Raw genomic sequence first — 23,131 nt, 5'->3', positions numbered from 1 at the left:
AACTACCATGACTATCAATGTAATATTAGTTCATAATGGGAAAAATGGGCTGTGAGTTGAATATCATTCCTAGTGAACTAAGCTAGGATATCTTTTCTCTTCCACTAAAGAAAGATTTCAAAATCCAAGTCAGAGAGAATGTTCTTTGGGTTATTATTAAGGGATAACAACCTTGAATCCAATCTAATTTGTTTATTTCTTAGAGTAAATCATTGATTAATTCATTCAACAAATATTCATTGATACCCTAATATGGGCTCCACCTTGCACTAATGGGCAGGAAATAAAGCAATAAATAAAATGGACAAAATCCCAGCCTTCAATAAGCATGTGGAGGGAACTTCCCTGGTGGTGCAGTGGCTGAGAATCCGCCTGCCAACGCAGGGGACACGGGTACAAGCCCTGGTCTGGGAAGATCCCACATACCGCGGAGCAACTGAGCCCGTGTGCCACAACTGCTGAGCCTGCACTTTAGAGCCCGTGAGCCACAACTACTGAGCCCTCGTGCCACAGCTACTGAAGCCCACATACCTAGAGCCCATGCACTGCAACAAAGAGTAGCCCCCGCTTGCCACAACTAGAGAAGGCCCGCGCATAGCAATGAAAACCCAACACAGCCCCAAAATAAATAAGTAAATTTATATATATAAAAAAAAGCATGTGGAAATAAGTCATAGGAGAATGCACGTTAAAAACCACAATGAGATCCCACCCCACAGCCAGCAGAATGGCTAAAATTGAGATGGCTGACACCACAGTCCATGATGTGCAGCTCTTACACACAGCTGGTAGGAATCTTAAAATGTTATAATCATTTTGGAAAACTGTTCAGTAGTTTCTTATAAAGTTAAACATACACCTACCCTATAGTGCAGCAATTCCTCTCTTAGTTATTTACCCCAAAGACATGAAAACATATGCCCACAAGAAGAGTTCTACAAGAATGTTCATAGATGCTTTATCAATAATGGCCTCAAACTGGAAACAACACAAATGTCAATAATCAGAAAAAGAGGTAAACAAACTGAATTATGTTCACACAGTGGAATGCTACTGAACAAGAAAAAGGAGCGAAGGACCACCGCAAGCAACAACGTGACTGAATCTCAAAAACATGCTGAGCAAAAGAAGCCAGATACAAAAGGGTACAAACTGTGTAACTCCATTTATATGAAACTCCAGAGCAAGGAAAGCTAACCTATGGTGATAGACATCAACACAGTGAGTGGGTGGATGTGTGAGACGGACTGAGAAGGGGCAGAAGGGAACTTCCTGGGCCAATGGGAATGTTCTGTTTCGATAGGTGTGTGTTACATGGTTACGTGCATTACATTTCAAAATTCTCATCAGACTGTTCACTTGAGATTTGTGTCTTCAGCCTATGTGAATTAGACCTCAATTAGAAAAAAGGGAAAAAGGAAACAAATTTCTGTCCTCACGGCAAGTCCCTGTCCTCGTGGGAGTTCAACAAGCCAAATAAGTGATGAATGTCTATGGAGAAAAACAAAACTGGGGGGCTTCCCTTGTGGCGCTAGTGGTTGAGAGTCTGCCTGCCAATGCAGGGGACACGGGTTCGAGCCCTGGTCTGGGAGGATCCCACATGCCGCAGAGCCACTAGGCCCGTGAGCCACAACTACTGAGCCTGCGCATCTGGAACCTGTGCTCCGCAGCAAGAGAGGCCGCGATAGTGAGAAGTCCACGCACTGCGATGAAGAGTGGCCCCCGCTTGCCGCAGCTAGAGAAAGCCCTCGCACAGAAACGAAGACCCTACACAGCCAAAAATAAATATTAAAAAATAATAATAATAAATTAAAAAAAAACAAAGATGGGAAATTGTTTGCAATTTTAAATAGGGTGGTCAGACCTCATGGAGATGGTAGCATTTGAGCAAAGACTTAGAGGAGTTGAGGGGTAAAAATCCTCAGCAAAGTACTAGACAACCAAATTCAGCAGCACATTAAAAGGATTATACACCATGACTAAGTGGGATTCACCTCTGGAAGGCAAGGATGATTCAAATACAAAAGTTGATCAGTGTAATACACCACATTAACAGAGTGAAGGGGAAAACCACGCCATCCTCTCTTTGATGCAGAAAAAGCATTTGACAAAAATCAAGGATATGAGGGGTTAGTTGTGCACACGTCTAAGACAAGACCAACCCAGGCTGTTGGTGGAGCAAGTGTGAAGACCCTGAAGCAGGAAACAGCAAGGTGTGTTTGCAAAACATCAAGACTGTAGGCGGAGGGAACTCCCTGGCATCCAGTGGTTAGGACTCCGTGCTCTCACTGAGGAGGGCCCGGGTTCAGTCCCTGGTGGGGAGAAAAAGATCCCACAAGCCTCGCAGGACAGCAAAAGCAAAACAAAAGTTGGTCGAGTGTATTTGAAAAGTCGTCGAAAGGGGAAGGCAGTAGGAGTGGATGTCAGAGAAGGGGCTGGGCTGGATGTGACGGGAATGGGCAACGGGGTGATGTCGGAGGGTTCCAGTGGAGCATCGACAGGACCTAACTTCCTTTTAAAAGGATCACTTTGGCTTTTTTGTTGCAAATAGACCACAGGGAGCAAGGGCAGAAATCAAGGGGTTGGTTAGGAGACCATCACGATAATCCAGGCTAGAGGTGATAGTGGCTTGTACTAGAGGGAAGTGCTGCAGGTGGTGAAGAGAGGCCAGATTCTGGGTATATTTTGAAGGTAGAGCCTACGGGTTTCCTGGGGGGTTAGTTGTGGAGTGTGGGGTGTGTGTGTGTGTGTGTGTGTGTGTGTGTGTGTGTGAGAGAGAGAGAGAGAGAGAGAGAGAGAGAGAGAGAGAGAGAGAAGGAGACAGCCAGAGATGGAGAATGTGTCATGGGTGATACCAAATCTTTCCTAAATTTTAGGCCTTAACTCGTTTTTTCCTTTTTTTTTTTTTAAAGAATCAATTTTATTTATTTTTGGCTGCGTTGGGTCTTCGTTGGTGCGCGTGGGCTTTCTCTAGTTGAGGCAAGTGGGGGCTACTCTTCGTTGCAGTGCACGGGCTTCTCATGCGGTGGCTTCTGTTGTGGAGCACGGGCTCTAGGCTCACAAGCTTCAGTAGTTGTGGTGCGCGGGCTCTAGAGCGCAGGCTCAGTAGTTGTGGTGCTCGGGGCTTAGTTGCTCCGTGGCATGTGGGATCTTCCCGGACCAGGGATTGAACCCGTGTCTCCTGCATTGGCTGGCAAATTCTTAACCACTGCGCCACCAGGGGAGGCCCAGGCCTTAACTTTTATCAGTGAGAAGTATTCCTGCCACATCCTACAACTAAACAAGTATACCAGTGTGTGGTCAAATTGTGGGTGAGAATCTTTGCTCTTTATTATTTTTTTATTTTTACCACTTTAGCTCAGACGCACCTAAATTACCACTAGATGGCACTATAGCTTTAGTTGGCTGAGGATTTCACTTCTCAGTTTGGCGCGCAATCCTTTCTACAACAAACTGGTCTTAAAGGGCCAGATGCCGGAATTTTTAGGGATGACTTAGTGACCGGTGTTTAAAAGGTAGCCTAGGGGGCTTCTCTGGTGGCGCAGCGGTTGAGAGTCTGCCTGCCGATCCAAGGCACACGGGTTCGTGCCCCTGTCCGGGAAGGTTCCAGATGCCGCGGAGCGGCTGGGCCCGTGAGCCATGGCCGCTGAGCCTGTGCGTCCGGAGCCTGTGCTCCGCAACGGGAGAGGCCACAACAGTGAGAGGCCTGCGTACCGCAAAAAAAAAAAAAAAAAAAAAAAAAAGAACATGTAGATTATGACCTGATGAATGAAGGGGCACAAGACACCCATCCAGGGTCAGGCTGCCTCAGCATCCGAGCTCCCATTTAGGAAAGTAAAGCCCCACAGGTCATTTTGATTGAAGATGCAATTTCAGCACACCCAAAGGAAGTAGAATCACAAGATTTATTATTACTTACAGACCCCAGAAGCAAGAGGGTGCAATGAGCTGGGGGAAGGGAGAGCCGGGCGAGCAGGAGATGGAGAGCAGGGTAGCAAGCACCTATTACTCATGAGGTAGTTGGGCAGAGGTCACTAACTTTCAGCAGGCTTAACCCAAAGTGGTTATTTTAAAAGGTGCCCCGGGAAACACAAAGCGGGTACTTACTGTGGGTATCCTCGACTCAAGTTTTTTTCTAAATGCTCAGACTCTAGATGTGAGTGGTGTTTTTATACTGTAAAACGACTAGGCCGCAACTCAGAAAAATGAAATTGTTTTCCTCATCACATGGAAGGAACTGGGATTCTCATTCACTGATGATGGGAATGGAAAATGACAACCCTTTTGGAGAAGGTTTGCAGTTAATCACACCACCATGTGATCGAGCCATTTCACTCCTAAGTATTTGCCCAATGGAAAAGAAAGCATATGTCCATACAAAGACATGTGCACAAATATTCAAAGCAGCTTTATTTGTAATAGCAAACAAACAACCCCCCCAGATATTCATCAATAGATAAACAGATAAACACATTTTATATATACATACAATGGAAAACTACTTAGCAATGAAAAGGAGTGAACAATTGATGCATGAAACAACAGATGAATCTCAAAATAATCATGTTGAGTGAAAGCAAAGACAAAAGAGAACATACTGTATAACTGCATTTATATAAAAATCTAGAAAATGCAAACTAATCTATAGTGACAGAAAGCAGATCAGCAGCTACCTGGGGATGGAGGGGATGTGGAGGACAGGAGGGAGAGATAACACAGGGCCCTGAATACGTTCAGTCTCTTGATTTTGGTGACAATTTCACGAGGGTATACACATAGCAAAACACCAAATTGTACACTTTAAATATGTGAAGTTTATTGTACGTAAGTTATACCTCAATAAAGCTGTTAAAAATAACATTTGGAAATGAGACACTGATATATAATATTTGTTAATTTCCTCCTTTATTTGCTTTCTCTTTCATTTAACAGAATTTATTGAGTGTCTTAACTGTGGCAGAAGGTAAAAGAGGAATGAGATGGTCTGCCTCTAAGCCCAGTAGAGGAGGCAGGCAGTGACAGTTCTGCATGGCGCTCTTGCTGGATATTGTAAGGAACGGCAGCAAGAAACGGAGGAGAGCTTAATCAAGCTTTATTTGGGTACGCTCCCGGGCGAGGTTCACTGGTTCACTGGTTCGAGAGAAAGGGGCCAGAGAAGTCGCGCCCGGGTGAGGGTTTGGGCAGAATTTATAGGGGAAGAAGGGAAAGGGGTGTGGTGAATCCGGGAGGGCGCACAGAGTATTCCTTATTTGGTGGTCTTTTCGGCTATCGTGGCAGTATCTAGTGCCGGTTGCATCAGTCTTGGGACCGTTAGTCCCGCCTCTCGAAAGGCGGGAAGGCTGGGCCGGGTGGAAAGTCCCCAGGTCAGTTCCTGGAACTGGGTGGTCCAGAAAGTCCCCAGGTCAGTTCCTGGAACTGGGTGGTCCGGAAAGTTTCGGTCTGATGCAACCTGTGAGTCTGATTGCGTTCCCCTGCCTCGGGCCAGTTGGCCTTACAGATATATCTATAGGAAGCTAAGAAAATGTCAAGATCAGTGTGTGTGTAGGGGCCATTTCTGAGGGCCTTAACTCTGAGCTGCGTTCTGAAGGGTAAGGAGGTGGTTAGGGTCAGTGAGGAGAGGGTGTATGTGTGGTGGCCCCAGCAACTTTGTCTTAAGCAAGGCATGGAGTGAGAGGACAAGGGCTTGCCACAAGAAAGCAAAGTGTAGAGGAGGGGAGGGTTCTGAAACAAGGCAGGATGGGTAAGTAGGGACTGATTACCAAGAGCTTCGGAAGCTGTGATCAGGAATTCGGCTCTGATATTGAAGGCATGGGGAGCCAGAGAGGCTTTCAAGCAAGGAAGAATGAGATCAGATAGCACGGTCATTCAGGTCAAGTTGATAAAGAAAAAATGATATCTTTCCCTTAGATTGTCTCTCATTATGGTTAAGCAAGCATATTTAATTGCTCTCCAAGTCCTGCTAATGGCTTTTCCTGAGTCACGTTCAGATGTGTCCAATTCTTTCCATGCCCTCATCAGTGCTTGCTTGGGTTACCACCACATTCTTCAAGGGATGTCTCCTTCAATCCAACCTCTCTCTTTGATACCAGCAGCTTAAAACGGTTTTCTAAAACTCAAATCTGATCCCCTCACTCTTCGCTGAAAACCTGATCTTCAGCCTCCAGTCTGCGTCTTACCAGCACTAACTCCATAGTTCCAATAATGATAATCACAGCGTTTACGATATGCCAGGAACTGTGCTAAGCACTTTACTTTTTATCCCATTAAATCCTCCCAATACATTATTATTATCATCATTATTATTTTACAGAGGAGAACACTGATACTTAGTGTAGGGGAGGAAAAACTTTCCTTTACCCTCTTATGTTCAGTGTCTGGGATCTGCAAGTTAAACTGACAAAAGACAGATTAACAGGAGAAAAAAAACAGAGTTTACACATGCAGTGCATAGGCACATGAGAATTCAGTGATGAATAACTCATAGGGGGTGGTTAAAATTTTGTGTTTATATACCTAACTTAGTAGGTGTTGATGAAAAATTAATTAATAGTCAATCTAAAGAAGAAATAGAGGTTTTTTTCCGAGCCAACCTGAGGATTATAACCCTGGAGACAGTCTTTCAGAAAACTCTGAGGACTGTTCCCCTAGTTAGAAGTCGAAAGCACATTTATATACATTTTTGAGACAAAGGATCGTTCATCAAAATGACACACTGACATTTTACATAACGTTAACCAGAGATACAAAGTCCAGACCTACATGTAGGAAGGGAGCAGCAGGTCACCATGACCCCTTACAGGATTAAGAAAAGAATGTTATCTTCTAAGGAGTTACATTGCTGGCGTCAGAAGAAGGGGAAAAAATGATCTTTATGGTTGAGCAGACATTCCTGCCTTTGAGGAGATCTGGTTAATGTATAATGTAGATGCATACTGCACATTAGGAAGAGCCCTGTCAGGAAGGGCATCTGCTATGCTTAAATTCTCTTGTCCTGCCTTAGAAAACATATATTTTATTTCATCATAGGTGATGGGGAAGGAGAGAAAGGGCACTTATGGGAGTGACTTTTTGTAAAGATAACTGTTTTTTTAGGAGAGTAGATAGGAGATATGATAGCCTTGAGACAATGTCTGTTTGGGTGTGGTGCCCACTTCTCAAGTCCAAGAAGATTAAAGTTGTTCTCAAGGAGGAGTTTTATGACAGTTGAGTTCTTTTGGGAGAGTCAGCTTTAGGCAGATAAGAGATTTCAGAAACTCTTTCGCTCAAAATAATTCTTGTGCCACAATGGCATATCCTAATCCCCTTCATTAGGAAGGTTTAATAATGTGCCCAAGGACATACAACTAATAAGTATAATTAAATAACTTGTTCAAAAAACGCTTAAAAACAAATTTGAGTATGGGGATAAATTATTTTTACTTGCACTTGCAAGAGTGTCCAGTTATTAGAGAATTGGCTCGTGTACAAAAATGTAGGCACATATTTAAAGGCAAAAATCACAAGGTCAGATGATAGCTCAATTGTTATCAGACAGTTGATGGGTCTGCTTTGTTGCATTTGGGTCAATTTTGATAAAAGCGAGACAGTTCTTTCAATTAAAAAGAACAAAAGGGCGGGACTTCCCTGGCAGTCCAGTGGTTAGGACCAGGCAGCTCCCAATGCAGGGGGCGCCGGTTGCGGAACTAAGATCATCTCGCATGAAAAGTGGCGTGACCAAAAACAAAAAACAAAAACACCACCAAACAATAGAAAAGAAAATCCACGTTTGTTTCTCAGGGCTTACAGTCTGTTTCTCTTGGCTTATCTGGTTTATCTTATCTTGTAGGAATGTAAGGCCTTTTTTTGGACTATGGAATGAAAGTTTCAGAAAAAAACCATTTCAGCTGCACTATAGAGAATGGGATAGAGGAAGGCAGGATTGCAGAGAGACCAGTAGCAGGAATTCAAGCAAGCAATCATAAGGCAGAGGCAGGAGGGATGGAGAGAAGCAGATCGATTTTAAAACTATCACTGGGATAGAATACAGAAGCTGGTTAAAAACAATAATCCTTGATTTCCCTGGTGGCGCAGTGGTTAAGAATCTGCCTGCCAATACAGGGGACACGGGTTCGAGCCCTGGTCCGCGAAGATCACACATGCCGCAGAGCAACTAACCGTGTGCGCCACAACTACTGAGCCTGCGAGCCACAACTACTGAAGCGCCCCGTGCCTAGAGCCCCTGCTCTGCAACAAGAGAAACCACCGCAATGAGAAGCCCGCGAACGGCAACAAAGAGTAACCCCCCGCTCGCCGCAACGAGAGAAAGCCCATGCGCAGCAACAAGACCCAAGGCAGCCAAAAATAATGTGGCTTGATTGCTCATCCATTAAAAAAAAAAATCCTTAGACAAATTGATTTTTCAACCGGGGGTGGGGAGTGGGGAGTGGGGGGTGGGCGGCATGCGGGATCTTAGTTCTCTGACCAAGGATGCAACCGCGCCCCCTGCAGTGCAAGCGTGTAGTCTTAACCACTGGACTGCCAGAGAAGTCCTTAGACAAACTGATCTTGAACATCTATTAAGAATTATTACTAGCAAGAGAATCAGTGAGTGTTATTGAAAGGAGAAGTTACAGTTGAAAAACAAAAAAGATTGTACGTGTAGGAAAATTATTATAAAAGGGATGACATATTATGATTTAATTCCAGTTGAATATAAGCGTCATTAAGGGTTTGTGCTGTCTCTTTTGCTCACCGCTCTATGCCCAGTGCCTAGAAGTGTGATTGACACGAAGCAGATGATCCACGGCTTCAGAGTGGATTTTTTAGAAATCAGTATTTGACATTCCCTTATTTCCCAAATGAGGTCAGGGCGCCGGCTGATTTCGCACTTCCTGTCCCTTTAAGAAGCCCAGGTAAGGGAGAGAAAGTGCTGCCGGGAAGGAGGGCGGAGCAGGAGGGCGGGGCGGGGACGCAGGGCGGGGGTGGGGGTGCTGGGTGTTGGGGCCCGGCTCTGGGGGGGAGGTGGGACCCAGCGTGCAGTTGTAAAGAAGGCGCGAAAAGAGGCGCAAAGGCGAGTGACAGACCTGCCCTGTGCTTAGCTTCCCGGGACGGTGTTAGCACAGCCAGGTAAGGAGAAAAGGAGGACTGTGCCTGCCCCTTTAAGACTGACTCCCGTCCTCCTTCGAGGGAAGTTACGTGATAACACTTTGTAACTTGCCCCTTTAAACCTGTCTTCTCACCGTACCAGTTAATCCAGGTACCAAGTGTCCACCGCATAATCACATATTCATAACGGATGCTTCATTGGTGCTGGCGTGAGCGGGGCATCATCGGTCTGCATGACAGGGTGTCCAAAATCAATCATCTTGTATTTGCTCTGCTGTCTTTTCAAACCTTAGGCTCGTGAGATTCAAGGGCTGACCCAATCCTTCCCTACACGATTAGTCCAATGAGGTCAGGCCGTTAGAGACCCGTAGATTACAAGGAATAAACGTGGGCTGCACCCACTTAAGGTCTGTCCTTGGTTCACAGACAGACATTTTGCCCCTCCTCGTGTCTTGGTATTTTAACTAACTGCCCACGTTTAAAAGTGGGAGTTTATGGGTAAATAGCTGGATTGTTTTGAGAAATTGAAAGATCTGGCCACGTGTCCCCTGGCTGGGGACTGTTTTGAAATAGTTTCCAGTTTGCCACAGCCCTTCTGTGATCTAACAACCAGCCTGCATCACTCATTTATCACCAGTCTGGCCCTGGGTAGGCATTTGAGTTTGGGGCCCCTACTCTAAGTACTTGGGCGGATGTAAGACTATTTATATATTTATGCAGAACAGATCAGAGGTCCCAAACAACTGGGTGTATAATTTGTGCTTAAACTGCTCTTCCTCATTCTTATTTTTATCAAGGTGTCTTTCTATTAAGTCCAGGTTTGGTAAAGATGACTCATCAGAGGTATTTACAGAAAGAGATTTGGAAGTTGATATTCTTTTATTACAATTAAATCCATAGTTTTTTGTTTGTTTTGTTTTTGTTTGTTTTTAGGAAAACACCTGAATCTTGATTACATTGATCTTTTATGCTAGGACTATCTTTATTGAGCAGCCAGTATAATTTGTATATCTCTAACCACAGTTACAATTTGGCAATCTGCACAATCTTGGCTAGACTTCATAAAGGCAAGAACTGTGTTTGCCCTGATAATTGCTCTATTCCATCACTAGAATCTAAGCTTCCTGAAGATGGGGACTTTGTTAATTTTGTTCACAGTTGCCAAGCACAGTGCCTGCTTAAAGGGAAGTGATTTATTAAATGAATGAAAGAACTTTAAAGGTATACCTTATTTTATGTAAAAGGCGTGTTCCTGAGGATTCTCTCAAAATCAGATGCTTGTATATTTGTTGTTATAAGTTACTACAAAGGATTCTGTTGTGGAAAGGCATCTTTTAGAAGATTGGATTTTCCTAAATTAATGCACCAACGCTTTCACCTAAAATGAACTTGCACTTGTGCAGCATCTGCTACAGAGCTAACACTAACATTTTCTTACTATGCAATAGGATTTGGAAGTGTTGGTGAGCCTTGGAGTTTTCAGTATTATTTATGTTTTTAGAGGTCCAGAGATTCCAGTTGAGATCAGTTTGGCAGCCAGACCCTTATTCTTTCCCCAGGAAGGAGGAGGAGGAGCAGCTGTTATTAAGAGCAGCACCAACAAACCTGTGCTTTGGGACAGGACCGATGGCCTTGAGCCCAGGTTGGAGAGCGTTTACATCATTTGCCATGAACCGCTGTGGTGTCCTTCGGAAGGCTGTGAGAAGCAGCGGTTTTCCTTTGTTTCCCTGGGGCCACTGCCCCTGGAGGGAAACCGGAAGCTTTTTGGACCCTGAGATGAAAGCTTTCCTGGAGGAGAACACTGAAGTCACCAGCCGTGGTAGCCTCACCCCTGAAATCCAGTTGCGGCTTTTGACCCCCAGATGCAAGTTCTGGTGGGAGAGAGCTGACCTGTGGCCCCACAGTGATCCTTACTGGGCAGTCTACTGGCCAGGAGGCCAAGCCCTGTCTAGGTACGGCCGTAAGTGAAGTGGGAACCTTTAGGGCTCCGCATATCCTTACTCTTTTCAGCCCCTTCCAATGCCTTGTTCTCCCTGCTCCTCACAGAAAACCAGAGTAAAACCCCAAATTCTTTTCTTAATTTAGAGCAGTTTAGGAAAAGTTTTGGGTTGCTTTGTTGCATAGCTTTACCTTCTGCTCCAAGCTTATCAAGGTGTTTCCCGATATATAGCTCTCTCCCCAAGAGAAATCCTAGGTCAGCTATCAAGACCCTAGGTAGCTGGTCATGATCCAGAAATCTCACACTGTTCTCAGGTTCATGGTTCATGATGCATGGTCCGTGCAGAGTTCCTCAGTGGAGCTTAAAGCCCCAGTCCTTCAGGTCGCCTGGTTTAATCCTGTAAATATTGCTCCTTAAACCTTACACTTCCTCCATCACTGCCTCTTCCCAGGCTCCCAAAGGATGAGGGATGTGAGTGATTGGGACATTACTCAGGTGAACTCTGGAGTTGCACCTGCATTAAAATTATTTTTTAAAAAATATTTATTTGGCTGCGCTCGGTCTTAGTTGTGGCATACGGGCTCTTAGTTGCGGCACTGCCTTTGCATTTTTAAGGTTCCCCCTTTCTAACTCCCCATACTGCAAAGGTCTTCTTTAGGACATTTTCTCACACATTCACACAGTGCTTTTTATTAAAACAGCCACTGAAACAAAGGCAAGAACTTATAGCATTTTAATCTAGTCTTTGCTCTTAGACTGGTAAATGATTTAATCTTTTTATGCCTTGAGGTTACAAAACTGAAAGGAAAAGGATAAGGACTTCTCTTTCACAGGAATGGTATGGTCTAGCAGAATTCAGGTTGTATATAGTTTTAAATGCAAAATAAATAAATGCAAACATAGAGCTTTTGGAGAATCCTAAGTTCTGGAAAGCTTTCCAATATCTAACAAGTCCAATATTCTGGCTGTTGTGTTGCCAAATTTTCAAGCTTTATTTACTTATATCATTAAAAAGAATACATTTTAAGTGATATCTATGCAAGTTGTTGTTTATCAACTCCAAATATAAGTGCCATCGAATTCCTTAAGAGACTTGTCTGAATCAGAGGTCACAAATAGGTGATCCACAGATGCATTTTCTTTGGCCTTTACTTGTAAACTTAAAAAAAAAATCAGTTGCTAACATTTAAAACTTGAGGGATTGCATGTAAAAATTTATTTCGATTTGAAAAAAAAGAATCTCTGGGGAATTCCGAGGTCCACTGGTTAGGACTCGGTGCTTTCACTGCCTGGCCTGAGTTCAATCCCTGGTCGGGGAACTAAGACGGCACAAGCCACAAGGCAAGGCAAAAAAAAAAAAAAAAAAAAGAATATCTGATAACACTGGATTTAAATCTCTGATAACACCCCATTTCTGTGGGGCAACAATTAGCTTAAGATGGGTAACAGCTGCCCCTTTAGACAGGGTACTACATCCCCACCTTGCCGTAGTTCCTTAGTCTTTTTTTGGCTTGCTGGATCTTAGTTCCCTGATGGGCCCTCAGCAGTGAAAGCGTTGAATGCTATCCACTGGACCGCCAGGGAATTCCCTCTGCTCTTCTTTATTATTACAATACTAAGGTCAAGTGTCAGTTGACATTTATTATTTCAGTGTTTTCCCATTCATCTTCACTTGCTTGGTAATTACTTAGCCCAGGTCCAAATTCTTTGGTTGAACTGGACTTTGATTGTACCTTACCAGAGAGGTCATTATAAAACAGTTCAAGCAGTAGGTAAAACCACTCTCTGTTGAACAATGAAAAGGAGACTGTGAATTTTGCATCTAGCTTACTGAGTCCTGACTTTAGCAGTATTTTGTCAGTCTGTGTTTTTGGTGCTTAGTAGTTTCTGGATCACAGTAAGTGCTCACTACTTCTAAAAAGTTGACTTGAAGAGCATGATTAGTCAGTTGTATGGAACTGCTCTTCACACCTCCCAAAGAGAAAGACCAAAATGACTAGGTCCTCTCTCTGCCACCTCTGCCCAGCTCTTAAGATTGACATTTTATCTCATTCTGGTCAGGCCAAACTTGCCAATGTTGGACCAAATTCTTCTGCTAAGTTTCACTATTTCTTTGTCCAGTCAATCCAAAGAAAAATTTTTGTACACCTCTTATTGACCTTCTTCTATCTTAGATAATGGTTTCCCTTTTCTTTCTAATTTAGGTATCTTTTGGATAATCCTGACGTTGTCAGAGGAAAATCTGTGTTAGATATTGGGAGTGGATGTGGAGCTACAGCTATCGCTGCTAAGATGAGTGGAGCTTTAACGATCATGGCCAATGACATAGACCCTAGTAAGAATTTCACATTTTAAAATATTTGAAGCTCATCTTTTTTTCTTCCAGGATAAATATCTACAGATGCCTCAACCCATCATAGCCTAGCCCATTTCCATGTGAATCTTATAATCTGATATTGTGAACTTACTCAGTGGGACATTATCTGTGGGAATCCTGTGAGGCCTGAGTTGATGGTGCATTTTTCACAGGAGGACTTCTATTTGTGTCTGGCAGATATACCAAAGTGATACCAACCTGGGAGCACTTAACTGTTGGTCATTGCTGGGCTAGGCATTTCCTGAAATATGTAGGTAGTGTTTATTTGACCAAAACCCAAGTGAAGATAGGCCAGTGTCTTTGAGGGAGATTTTATTCCATTCGAACCCAAGTTGAGACAGGTAAGGTTTAATTTTATCTGATTTTCTTCTAGTCTTCCCTTTCACTGAGGATCTAGCCCTTGAGGAGCTTTATTGTGTATGGGGTCTCAGGTCCAACTTGTCATCCTGCTGCACAAGCCTTGTAGATCAGCAAATGTTCCTTAAAACCTCAACATCTCCAGGTGTTTCGTATTGTTTTATTTTCAGGATATTCATATATTTGAGAATTGCAGGAAATAGCTTATATTGGCATATACTTTAGGCTTCTTTACCTAAAAAAACAACTTTCAACAGAATGGGGAAAAAAACATATTGTTGGAGATTTTCTAGATTATTTAAATTAATTAATAGGGAATTAAAACAACTTAGCATATACCAATTCACTATGTGCTTTTTTAAAGTTGCAGGAATGGCTATTACACTAAACTGTGAGTTGAACCAACTGAATCCTTTTCCCATTTTAACCAAAAACATGCTGGATTTGGAACAAGATAAGTGGGACCTTGTTGTGCTTGGAGATATGTTTTATGATGAAGACCTTGCAGACAGTCTACATCAATGGCTGAAAAATTGCTTTGGGGTCTACAGAACTCGAGTACTGATTGGTGACCCTGGGCGACCCCAGTTCAGTGGACATAGCATTCAGCATCAACTGCACAAAGTAGCAGAATATTCACTTCCAGAGCCCACTAGGCAGGAGAACAACGGACTGACAACAAGCACGGTGTGGGAATTTCAGCCTTGAGCTGTTGAAGTACCTCCAATATGGATATAGCTATGTTTGGGTTTAACCCTAAAGACTGTCCAGTTCAAAGAAGGAAATTTGTGTTAAATGGCAAATCTTGTTTCCAAAATATGAAGGTTGAAGTTTTGTCACCCTTTGTCATGTAACTTGTTCTGCAGTAAGCCAAATATAGAAATCTCTATCTGTAATTTTTTTCTAGTTTTACTGCTATAGGAATATAATTATAGAAGGCAATATCCACATGTAATTCAAGTAGCTGAGAGGAATTAGATATTTTAGCAGAGTCTCCTTCTATAGTTGAGGACAACTGTGATGTATCTTTGAATTAAACAAAATAAAAAATACAGAAGAATACTATATTTAAAAAAAATTGTCTGTTAAGATCAGAGATGCAGTTGGTATGGCACAGAATACAGTAAGTCCCCTACATACGAACCTTCAAGTTGTGAACTTTCGAAGATATTAAAGTGCCCCTGTATGCCAGCTGTTGTACTGTACTACCGTACTTTTCAAGGTACTCTACTGTAAGATTAAAAATGTTTTATTTTGTGTATGTTTTTTATGATTATTTGTGTGAAAAGTATTATAAACCTATTACAGTAGAGTACTGTATAGTTGGTTGTGTTAGTTGGGTACCTAGGCTAACTTTGTTGGACCTACGAACCCACTCTCGTAATGGAACTCGTTCATATGTAGGGGACTTACTGTACATGGGCTTCGGAGTGAGGCCACTCTGTCACTTTCTAGTTGGGATTTTGGGCTAGTTAAGCTCTCTGAGCTTCCATTTCTTCACCTATAAAATAGTAATAAAATTTAATAAACTGCACCTCAAAGGGTTATTATAATAAAGTATAAAGTGTGTAATATAGGATAAGTACATAATAGGGCATCAATTAAGAAACACAGATAAAGATTTTAGAATTTCCTACATACTCAGTACTGTGATAGCCTCTTTATGGTTTACTAAGGTCAGTTAGAAATTGGTTATGCCACCACTACATGCCCCAGCTTGTCAGGATCTTATATATCAATAAGAACATTAGGACATAAATGAAAAACAATGTGAAGAATGTGTATAGTATACACTATGTAAAAAAGATGTATGTATATACCTACATATGAATGTATGTGTAAAGAATGCGTATTTACTTGTAGTAGATATAGAATATCCCTGGAAAGAAACTGGTAACAGTGGTTGTCTTCTGAGAGGGTACCAGGTGGCTGGTGGATGAGGGTGGTAGGGAGACCTAGTTCTTACTTTTGGGTCTTGTAATTTCGTACCGATTACCTGTATTATATTTCCTATTCTCCAATTTAAAACAAAACGTGACCACGATATATGTTACAGGTATAAAACGCAGCCTTGCGAATGTACCGTTGACGCTTGTACAACCTGGGCGTTAGGGGTGCTGACTACCCCACCCACCCCCTGGAGTTGAAAATCTATGTATAACTTTACAGTCCGCATCCAAGTTTCTGCATCCGGGGATGGATCGTGTAGTACTGTAGTATTTATTGAAACAAACCAAACAAAAACACATATAAGTGCAGTTCAAACCCGTGTTGTTCAAGGGTCAGCTGTACTCTCGTGTTCTCATATACTAATTAGGAATTGTTTATGACACTTGCATTTTATGTTTTCTAACAATACACACCGCCAGTGGGATTAGGATACCAGGGAGACATGATCAGAGCTACAGTCATTCAAAAGAAATGTGGAGAAAGCAGTTAAGGGCAGGTTGTTGCTTAGGCAGGAAAACAGTATCATTAGGTGGGAGTTTTGGAGCTGGGTCACAGAGGATCTTGTGATCCTTGAACTCTGGAAGTCAGAGTTTATTACAACCCAATGAATCAACTCTTGTTGTATCCAATTTCCATTGGTCTACTGGGGCTTAATTATAAACTCAAAATTTTGATTCAGCATTGGTTAAAATCAATGGAAATGATAGGCTACAGTGGCATTGGATGGCATTTGAGAGGAAAGAGTTTTGTTGACATATTCTTTGAAAATTCAGGATAGTCTGCTGGGTATTGTCCTTCTCAGCAAGATAAGACAGAGAAAATTAAAGGAAATTATACTCTGGAGCACTGTTGGAAATCAGCTTGAAGAGGCCAAGAGTAGATTTAATTTTAAATATCTACATGGGACTTCCCCAGTGGTCCAGTGGTTGACAATCTGCCTTCCAATCCCTGGTTGAGGAACTAGGATCCCATATGCCGCAGGGCAGCTAAGCCCACGCATCACAACTAGAGAGAAGCCCAAGCGCCACAATGAAAAGCCTGAGCGCCGCAACAAAAGATCCCACGTGCCGCAACTAAGACCCAACACAGCCAGAAATAAATATCTACAACACTGTTTCTGTTATCCTTTCTTAAGTATTTATGAGGAGGGTACAAGAAGGTCTTTGAGACGTCCAAATATTGCTTAAAATATTTTTAAATTGCCCATATATATAACAGTGATCCTTGAAATGACTTCATAGCATAACAAACATGTTTGTATTAAGACTGTTCACGTTTAAAGAGATTGATATAGTTGGATTAATTTCTACCATATTTATAACTGTTCCCTATTCGTTGCCTTTGTTGTTTCTTTTTTGTGTTCTACTTTTTCTGCCTTTTCTGGTTTTATCTTTTTTGTGTGTGCTGCGTCACATGGCTTGTGGGATCTTAGTTCCCTGACTAGGAATCACACCCCAGGCCCTCGGCGGTGAGAGCACAGAGTCCTTAACCACTGGATCACCAGGGAATTCCCCCTTTTCTGGTTTTAATTGAGGATTTTATGTGATTCCATCTTCTCTCCTCCCTTAGGATGTCAGTTATATTTATTAAAAAAATTTTTTTAGCAGTTGCCCTAGAGTTTGCAGTGTATATTTACAACTAATACAAGCCCATTTTGAAATAAACACTGTACTGCTTCATGATTTTCAGTTTGTTCAGCTTTTACCTTGTGAGGACAGGAGTGATGACATCTAATCTCTGTACGTCACAGACCAGAAACTTGAAGTGTGGGTATTACTTTTATTTATTTTCTTGTCTATTCATTCAACAAATATTTGGGTGCTTATTATGTACCAGACACTGTTCTAGGTATTGGAGATACAGCAGTGAAAAAAAGAGAAATAATTTGTCTTCATGAAGCTTATATACTAGGGTCGGGAGACAGATAACAAATAAAAAATAAAACATGTCAGATGGTGACAGGTGGAAAGGGGAAAAATAGAGTCTAGAGTGACAGGTAAGGGTGACAGGGATAGGTAGGATAGGGATGGGAGATCCAAATTTTAAACAGAGTGCCGAGAAACAGCTAAGGTAACTAGCAGTATAAAAAAAGAAGGTCAAGCTGCAAGCTGCTTTAGGATGATGAGTCCTTTATAGACTCTACAAACCTGATACCTTAGATCTTGAAACTAGTTTCCCCCAAAGCGGAAAAACCTATTGACTTGGTTAGGTGTTCAATATTAAATCTTACTGAATTTGTCTTCAGAAAAATTTCATAGATGGAACAGGCCTTACCCATTTTACACATATATACATATGTACCACCTTTGCAGTGGCAATATATGTTATCTACGCTATAAACATATCACATTTATAAAGTAGTTAGTAGTAAGGACAAGGAGTGGAGTTGAATATGTAAACCCTTCCTTCTAAACATATACAAGAAATCTACCATACCACACTTTCCCTGTTATTCACTACATCACAGTTAAAATAGGAAATCTTTAAGAAAAGTCCCACTGAGACAGGCTCACGGCACAGGGAATATGCTGAATTTGGGGGTAGTTTAAGCACAGTATACGTCAGAGAATTTTGTGATTATAGAGAGTAATACATTTCATTTGAAAACTAAGACCTGTGTGTTTATTTCACAATGTGAAACCAGTAGAGCTTCAGGATACAACCTCTGTGATGACATTTCGTGTTTACTCATTCTTACACATTCTTGACTGCAGTCTTTAAGGATGAAGGTTTGTAGATGAATAGCATGTATTTGGGAAAAGTAGCCATACTCAGTAACATTCATATGCTGAATGGCTAAGGTATATGATGTCCTGGATTATGACATTAAACTATTATATTTCTTTGTTTCATTGAAATAATAAATTCTGTGAAGAAGTTACAGGCCTGATGTTCAGCTTTGCTTTCTGGCCAGTGGACATTTAAATAATTTGGAAGGTAGCAGCCAAAAAATAGCTAGGTAGGTAATTAATGCTTTTAGAAATACCTTTACTTAGAATTCTCCTAATGTTTATCCATATTGGTAAATTTCTCTTACAGCAGCTCAACTATCTAGGTGGGAGAAGGAAATTTCCAGGGAAAACAGGTAATTTAAAACTTTGCTATTAAAGAAACAAACACAATACCCTCCCCAAATACATCAGAGGGCATGCTAGGATTGTCATTTCAAGAACAATCACTCCTCAAACAAACTTAGAAATAACAGCACTATTAAAATGTTTAAGAGCCTGGTTAACTTCAAAGCATAAATCATATTATTGGAAAGCCAATCTCTAGATCGTTGTTTCCTGGGAAAGTTGTATGAAGATCATAGCTTTGATAAGCTTCAATAAGCATCAATAGACAGTCCACGTCACTTGCTTTAGTTTGTTTGGGCCTACTAATTGCTCCAAGACTTCTCGTGAATGATCTACAAAAGAAAACAATGACAACATATTAATTCACAGTAATCAAAGATATTGAATGTGTCCTCATGTATAAACTGGGGATGACGATAACTATTATATCTCATAGGGTTATTTAAAGGATTAAATGATGATATATAAAGCATACTATAAGCTAAAAATACATTTAATTAGTGGTAACCATCACTGTTATTAGCTGCAGTAAACATATCATAGTAATACTTCTAAAAAACAGGTATTTACTGTTTTCTCTGTAATTTCATCTTAATTTCACCAACCAGAGAGTAATAGGGTTAAAGTTTCTCAGGGTCCTGGCAGGAAGTAGATGACACACTAAACTAGGGTGCTTGAATAGGTTTTAACTACAAAGGAGTGATTAAAGAAAACATGATTAAAGAAAGCCAACAGGTATGGTAAAACACCTTGGGAAGCTGCAACATGCCCATGAGGGTTAGGGGACAGAGTAGTTACTAAAACAGGACAACTTGACCTGTAGTTGAACATTTTTCCATGTCATATAATATTTATAAAACATGATTTTAAATAGATAACTATTACATGAATTCCTTGTAATTTAACCAATCTGTATGACTGGACATTTAGATGGTTTTCAATTATTCACAATATATAGCAGTGATTTTAATATAGTTTACATATCTTTTGCAAAGTCAGTTTTATAGTATCTTTTAATGCTTTTAATGTTTTAATGCAAAAATACTGCTAAAATTTTATTACTTTAAAAATTATTCAGGAGTTTAATAAACTTGTTCCATAGATGCAACCTATGTTGTGTGTATAACATATCTCTAACCTAGTCTTGGGAAATTTCTAGTTTAGTCGTTCTCAGACTTAAAGATTTCGTAGACCACTAGGAAAAAAAGCAGGCCCAATGCATGGTTACTAAGTTTTATTTTAAGTAAAACAAAAATAAGCCAAAACATTAAAGATTTAGTGCAAGAAAGAGAACTAGAGAGTGTTTGGAAACAAGAAGTTATAGTTGTGAAAACAAAGGTTTACTTCAGCAGCTAATTTTTTTAAAAGCAGCTAAAAATATAACAAATGCAGTTTTCATTGTCATAAAAAATATCAGTTATTATAGAGGAAGTCTGTTATTACAGGAGATCTAGATTAAGGACAGGTTTCAAATAGGTTGAAAGTAAAAGGATGGAGAAAGATACATCATGCAGACAGCAACTGTAACAAAGCTGTAGTGGTTATACTAATAGGAAAGGGAGGAACACTTTCCACCTTATTCTATGAGGTCAGTATTACCTTGACACCAAAGCCAGACAAAAACATCACATACACAAAAACCAACAGACCAGTATTTCTTATGAACATGTACTCAAAAATCCTCAATAAAACACAAGCGAACCCAATCTAGCAACACAGAAAGGGTTACATGCCATGATCAACTGGGATTTACCCCAGGAATGCAAGGTTAGTTTAACATCTGGAAATCAATTAATGTAGTACACTGTATTAGTTTCCTCTTGCTGCTGTAACAAATAACCACAACCTTAATGGCTTAAAACAACACAAATTTATTATTGTACAGTTTTGAAGGTCAGAATTTCAAAATGGGCCTTCCTGGGCTAAAAGCAGGTATTAGGAGCTTAGTGTTCTTTTTGGAGGCTCTAGGGGAGAATCCACCTCCCTGACTCTTCCAGCTTCTAAAGGCTGCCACAGTCCTTGAATTCCTCCATATTCAAAGTGAGCAACATTGGACAAAGTCTTTCTTATGCTGCCATCTCTATGTCTCCCTCTTCTACTTTTAAAGACCCTTATGATTACATTGGGCCCACCTGGGTAATCCAGGATAATCTCCCTATTTTAAGGTCAATATACTTGTAGGTTCTGAGCATTAGAACATGGACATCTTTGGGTGGGGGCATATTTCTGCCTATGGCACCCATATTAATAGAATAAAGGACAAAAACGACATGATCATTTCAACAGACACAGAAAAGGCATTTGATAAAATCCAACATTCATGATAAAAACATTCAACAAACCAGAAACAGAAAGGAACTTCCTCAACCTGATAAAGGGCATCTATGAAAAACCCACCACTAACATCATCCTTAATGGTGAGAGACTAAATAATTTCCCCCTAAGATCAGGAACAAAGATAAGGATTTCCCTGGGGCTTCCCTGGTGGCACAGTGGTTAAGAGTCCACCTGCCGATGCAGGGGACATGGGTTTGCGTCCCGGTCCGGGAAGATCCCACATCCCACATGCCGCGGAGCGGCTGGGCCCGTGAGCCATGGCCGCTGAGCCTGCGCGTCCGGAGCCTGTGTTCCGCAACGGAAGAGGCCACAACAGTGAGAGGCCCGCGTACCGCCAAAAAAAAAAAAAAAAAAAAAAGATAAGGATTTCTCCTTTTGCCACTTTTATGCAACACTGCACTGGAGGTTCTAGCCATGGAAATTAGGGAAGAAAAAGAAAAGGCATTCATGTTGGAGAGGAAAAAGTAAAACTCTTTATTTGTAGTTAGGTAATACAGTACTAAGGAATCCACTAAAAATTAGAACTAATAAATGAGTTCAGCAAGGTTGCAGGGCACAAGATCAATATACAAAAATCAATTTATTTCTACACAATGAACAATCCAAAAATTAAAAGCAGCTCTTTGCCCTTTTCCTGTTTGCCCATTTGGATTCCCCTCTAACCTTAAAAGAACCTAATTATAGGAATGAGATCACTAAGCAATTGAAACTAACTCCTGACTTATGCTCTCCTGAACGCACATCATGCCTTGTCTAACCTGTTGATTCTTTTCCTAGATAAAAAGAAGTAAGAATGAAGAATTAAGCAGTTAAAAAAGTGACTTGCTTTCTACCCCCAACAGCTCCCTTAGCAATCCTACAGGCAGACCATGCAGGCAAGGTTTTCTCCTCTCTGAAGAAAGAGTCAGCCAGTCTGCACTCAATGGAGAATGATGCAAAACCCAACCTCATGCCTCAATGATTCAATGAGATTCTTTCCCCCATTTTTCCATTTAAAAACTCTCACGGCTGAGCAGAATCTTCGGAGTTGGTCTCTGGACATGAGTTTACCATCTCCCCAGATTGCCATCTTTTCTTTTTCTTTCTTCTTCTTCTTCTTATTTTTGGTCACATCGTGTGGCTTGCAGGATCTTAGTTCCCCGAGCAGAGATTGAACCCGGATCCTTGGCAGTGAAAGCACAGAGTCCTAACCACAGGACCACCAGGGAATCACCCTGTCTTTTCTGAATAAAGCACCTTTTTTTTTCTTTTCTTAATGGTGATATCTTTTTATTTTTTCTATTATTTATTTTTGGCTGCGTTGGGTCTTTGTTGCTGCAGGCGGGCTTTCTCTAGTTGCGGTGAGAGGGGGCTACTCTTCCTTGTGGTGTGCGGGCTTTTCATAGAGGTGGCTTCTCTTTGTTGCAGAGCACAGGCTCTAGGTGCATGGGCTTCAGCAGTTGTGGCTCGCGGACCCTAGAGCACAGGCTCAGTAGTTGTGGCGCACGGGCTTAGTTGCTCCACGGCATGTGGGATCTTCCCGGACCAGGGCTCGAACCCATGTCCTCTGCATTGGCAGGCAGATTCTTCTTTTTTTTTTTTTTTGCGGTACGTGGGCCTCTCACTGTTGTGGCGCACAGGCTCCGGACGCGCAGGCTCAGCGGCCATGGCTCACGGGCCCAGACACTCCGCGGCATGTGGGATCTTCCTGGACCGGGGCACGAACCCGTGTCCCCTGCATCGGCAGGCGGACTCTTAACCACTACGCCACCAGGGAAGCCCGGCAGGCAGATTCTTAACCACTGCGCCCCAGGGAAGTCCCAAAGCAACTTTCTTTTCTACTGACACTTGCCTCTTGAATTATTGGCATATTAGTGGCAAGCAGCCAAACCTGGGTTCCGTTACAAAATGAAATTAAGAAAATAATTTCATCTACATTACCATCAAAAAGAATAAAATAGGGCTTCCCTGGTGGCGCAGTGGTTGAGAGTCCACCTGCTGATGCAGGCGACACGGGTTCATGCCCTGGCC

At 41.7% G+C, this 23,131-nt stretch overlaps 2 protein-coding genes and 1 long non-coding RNA gene across 13 annotated transcripts in view; 1 reads left to right on the top strand and 2 right to left on the bottom strand.

Moving 5' to 3' along the window:
- The window catches only part of LOC109550071 (uncharacterized), a 53,150-nt gene extending 44,298 nt beyond the window's left edge, over positions 1 to 8,852 (bottom strand). For all 4 annotated transcript variants that reach the window (XR_012324462.1, XR_012324463.1, XR_012324464.1 and 1 more), the window contains exon 1: positions 8,732 to 8,852. This is a non-coding gene — a long non-coding RNA (uncharacterized lncRNA). The remainder of the gene's footprint in view (positions 1 to 8,731) is intronic.
- A 139-nt stretch (positions 8,853 to 8,991) lies between these two features.
- Positions 8,992 to 17,651, top strand: ETFBKMT (electron transfer flavoprotein subunit beta lysine methyltransferase). 2 transcript variants are annotated; one of them, XM_019935535.3, is made up of 4 exons: positions 8,992 to 9,105; positions 10,644 to 11,036; positions 13,228 to 13,358; positions 14,122 to 17,651. In XM_019935535.3, exons 2-4 carry the CDS (start codon positions 10,711 to 10,713, stop codon positions 14,463 to 14,465), a joined length of 801 nt encoding a protein of 266 aa, XP_019791094.1. In that variant the 5' UTR covers positions 8,992 to 9,105; positions 10,644 to 10,710; the 3' UTR covers positions 14,466 to 17,651. The 2 variants fall into 2 exon arrangements, with proteins under 2 accessions (XP_019791094.1, XP_004315746.2); XM_004315698.4 differs by lacking the exon at positions 8,992 to 9,105 and having other exon boundaries at positions 9,122 to 11,036.
- The window catches only part of AMN1 (antagonist of mitotic exit network 1 homolog), a 65,392-nt gene continuing 59,733 nt past the window's right edge, over positions 17,473 to 23,131 (bottom strand). For all 7 annotated transcript variants that reach the window (XM_033866946.2, XM_033866943.2, XM_033866939.2 and 4 more), the window contains one exon: positions 17,473 to 19,116. In XM_033866946.2, coding sequence (XP_033722837.1) covers positions 19,043 to 19,116 — 74 coding nt within the window. In that variant the 3' untranslated portion in view covers positions 17,473 to 19,042. The remainder of the gene's footprint in view (positions 19,117 to 23,131) is intronic.

The sequence above is a fragment of the Tursiops truncatus genome, chromosome 11, assembly GCF_011762595.2.
Source record: "Tursiops truncatus isolate mTurTru1 chromosome 11, mTurTru1.mat.Y, whole genome shotgun sequence".
Taxonomy (NCBI): Eukaryota; Metazoa; Chordata; class Mammalia; order Artiodactyla; family Delphinidae; genus Tursiops; species Tursiops truncatus.
Note: the sequence above shows the minus strand (reverse complement) of the source record. Positions and strands in the feature narration are given on the sequence as shown.

What these genes read in the sequence shown, in the direction of transcription:
- ETFBKMT (XM_004315698.4), top strand. Translation starts at nt 10,576, where the DNA reads ATGTTTTTAGAGGTCCAGAGATTCCAGTTGAGATCAGTTTGGCAGCCA. An exon ending in GGAGGCCAAGCCCTGTCTAG is followed by an intron (nt 11,037 to 13,227) that starts GTACGGCCGTAA and finishes TTTCTAATTTAG; the next exon opens with GTATCTTTTGGATAATCCTG. An exon ending in GGCCAATGACATAGACCCTA is followed by an intron (nt 13,359 to 14,121) that starts GTAAGAATTTCA and finishes GCTTTTTTAAAG; the next exon opens with TTGCAGGAATGGCTATTACA.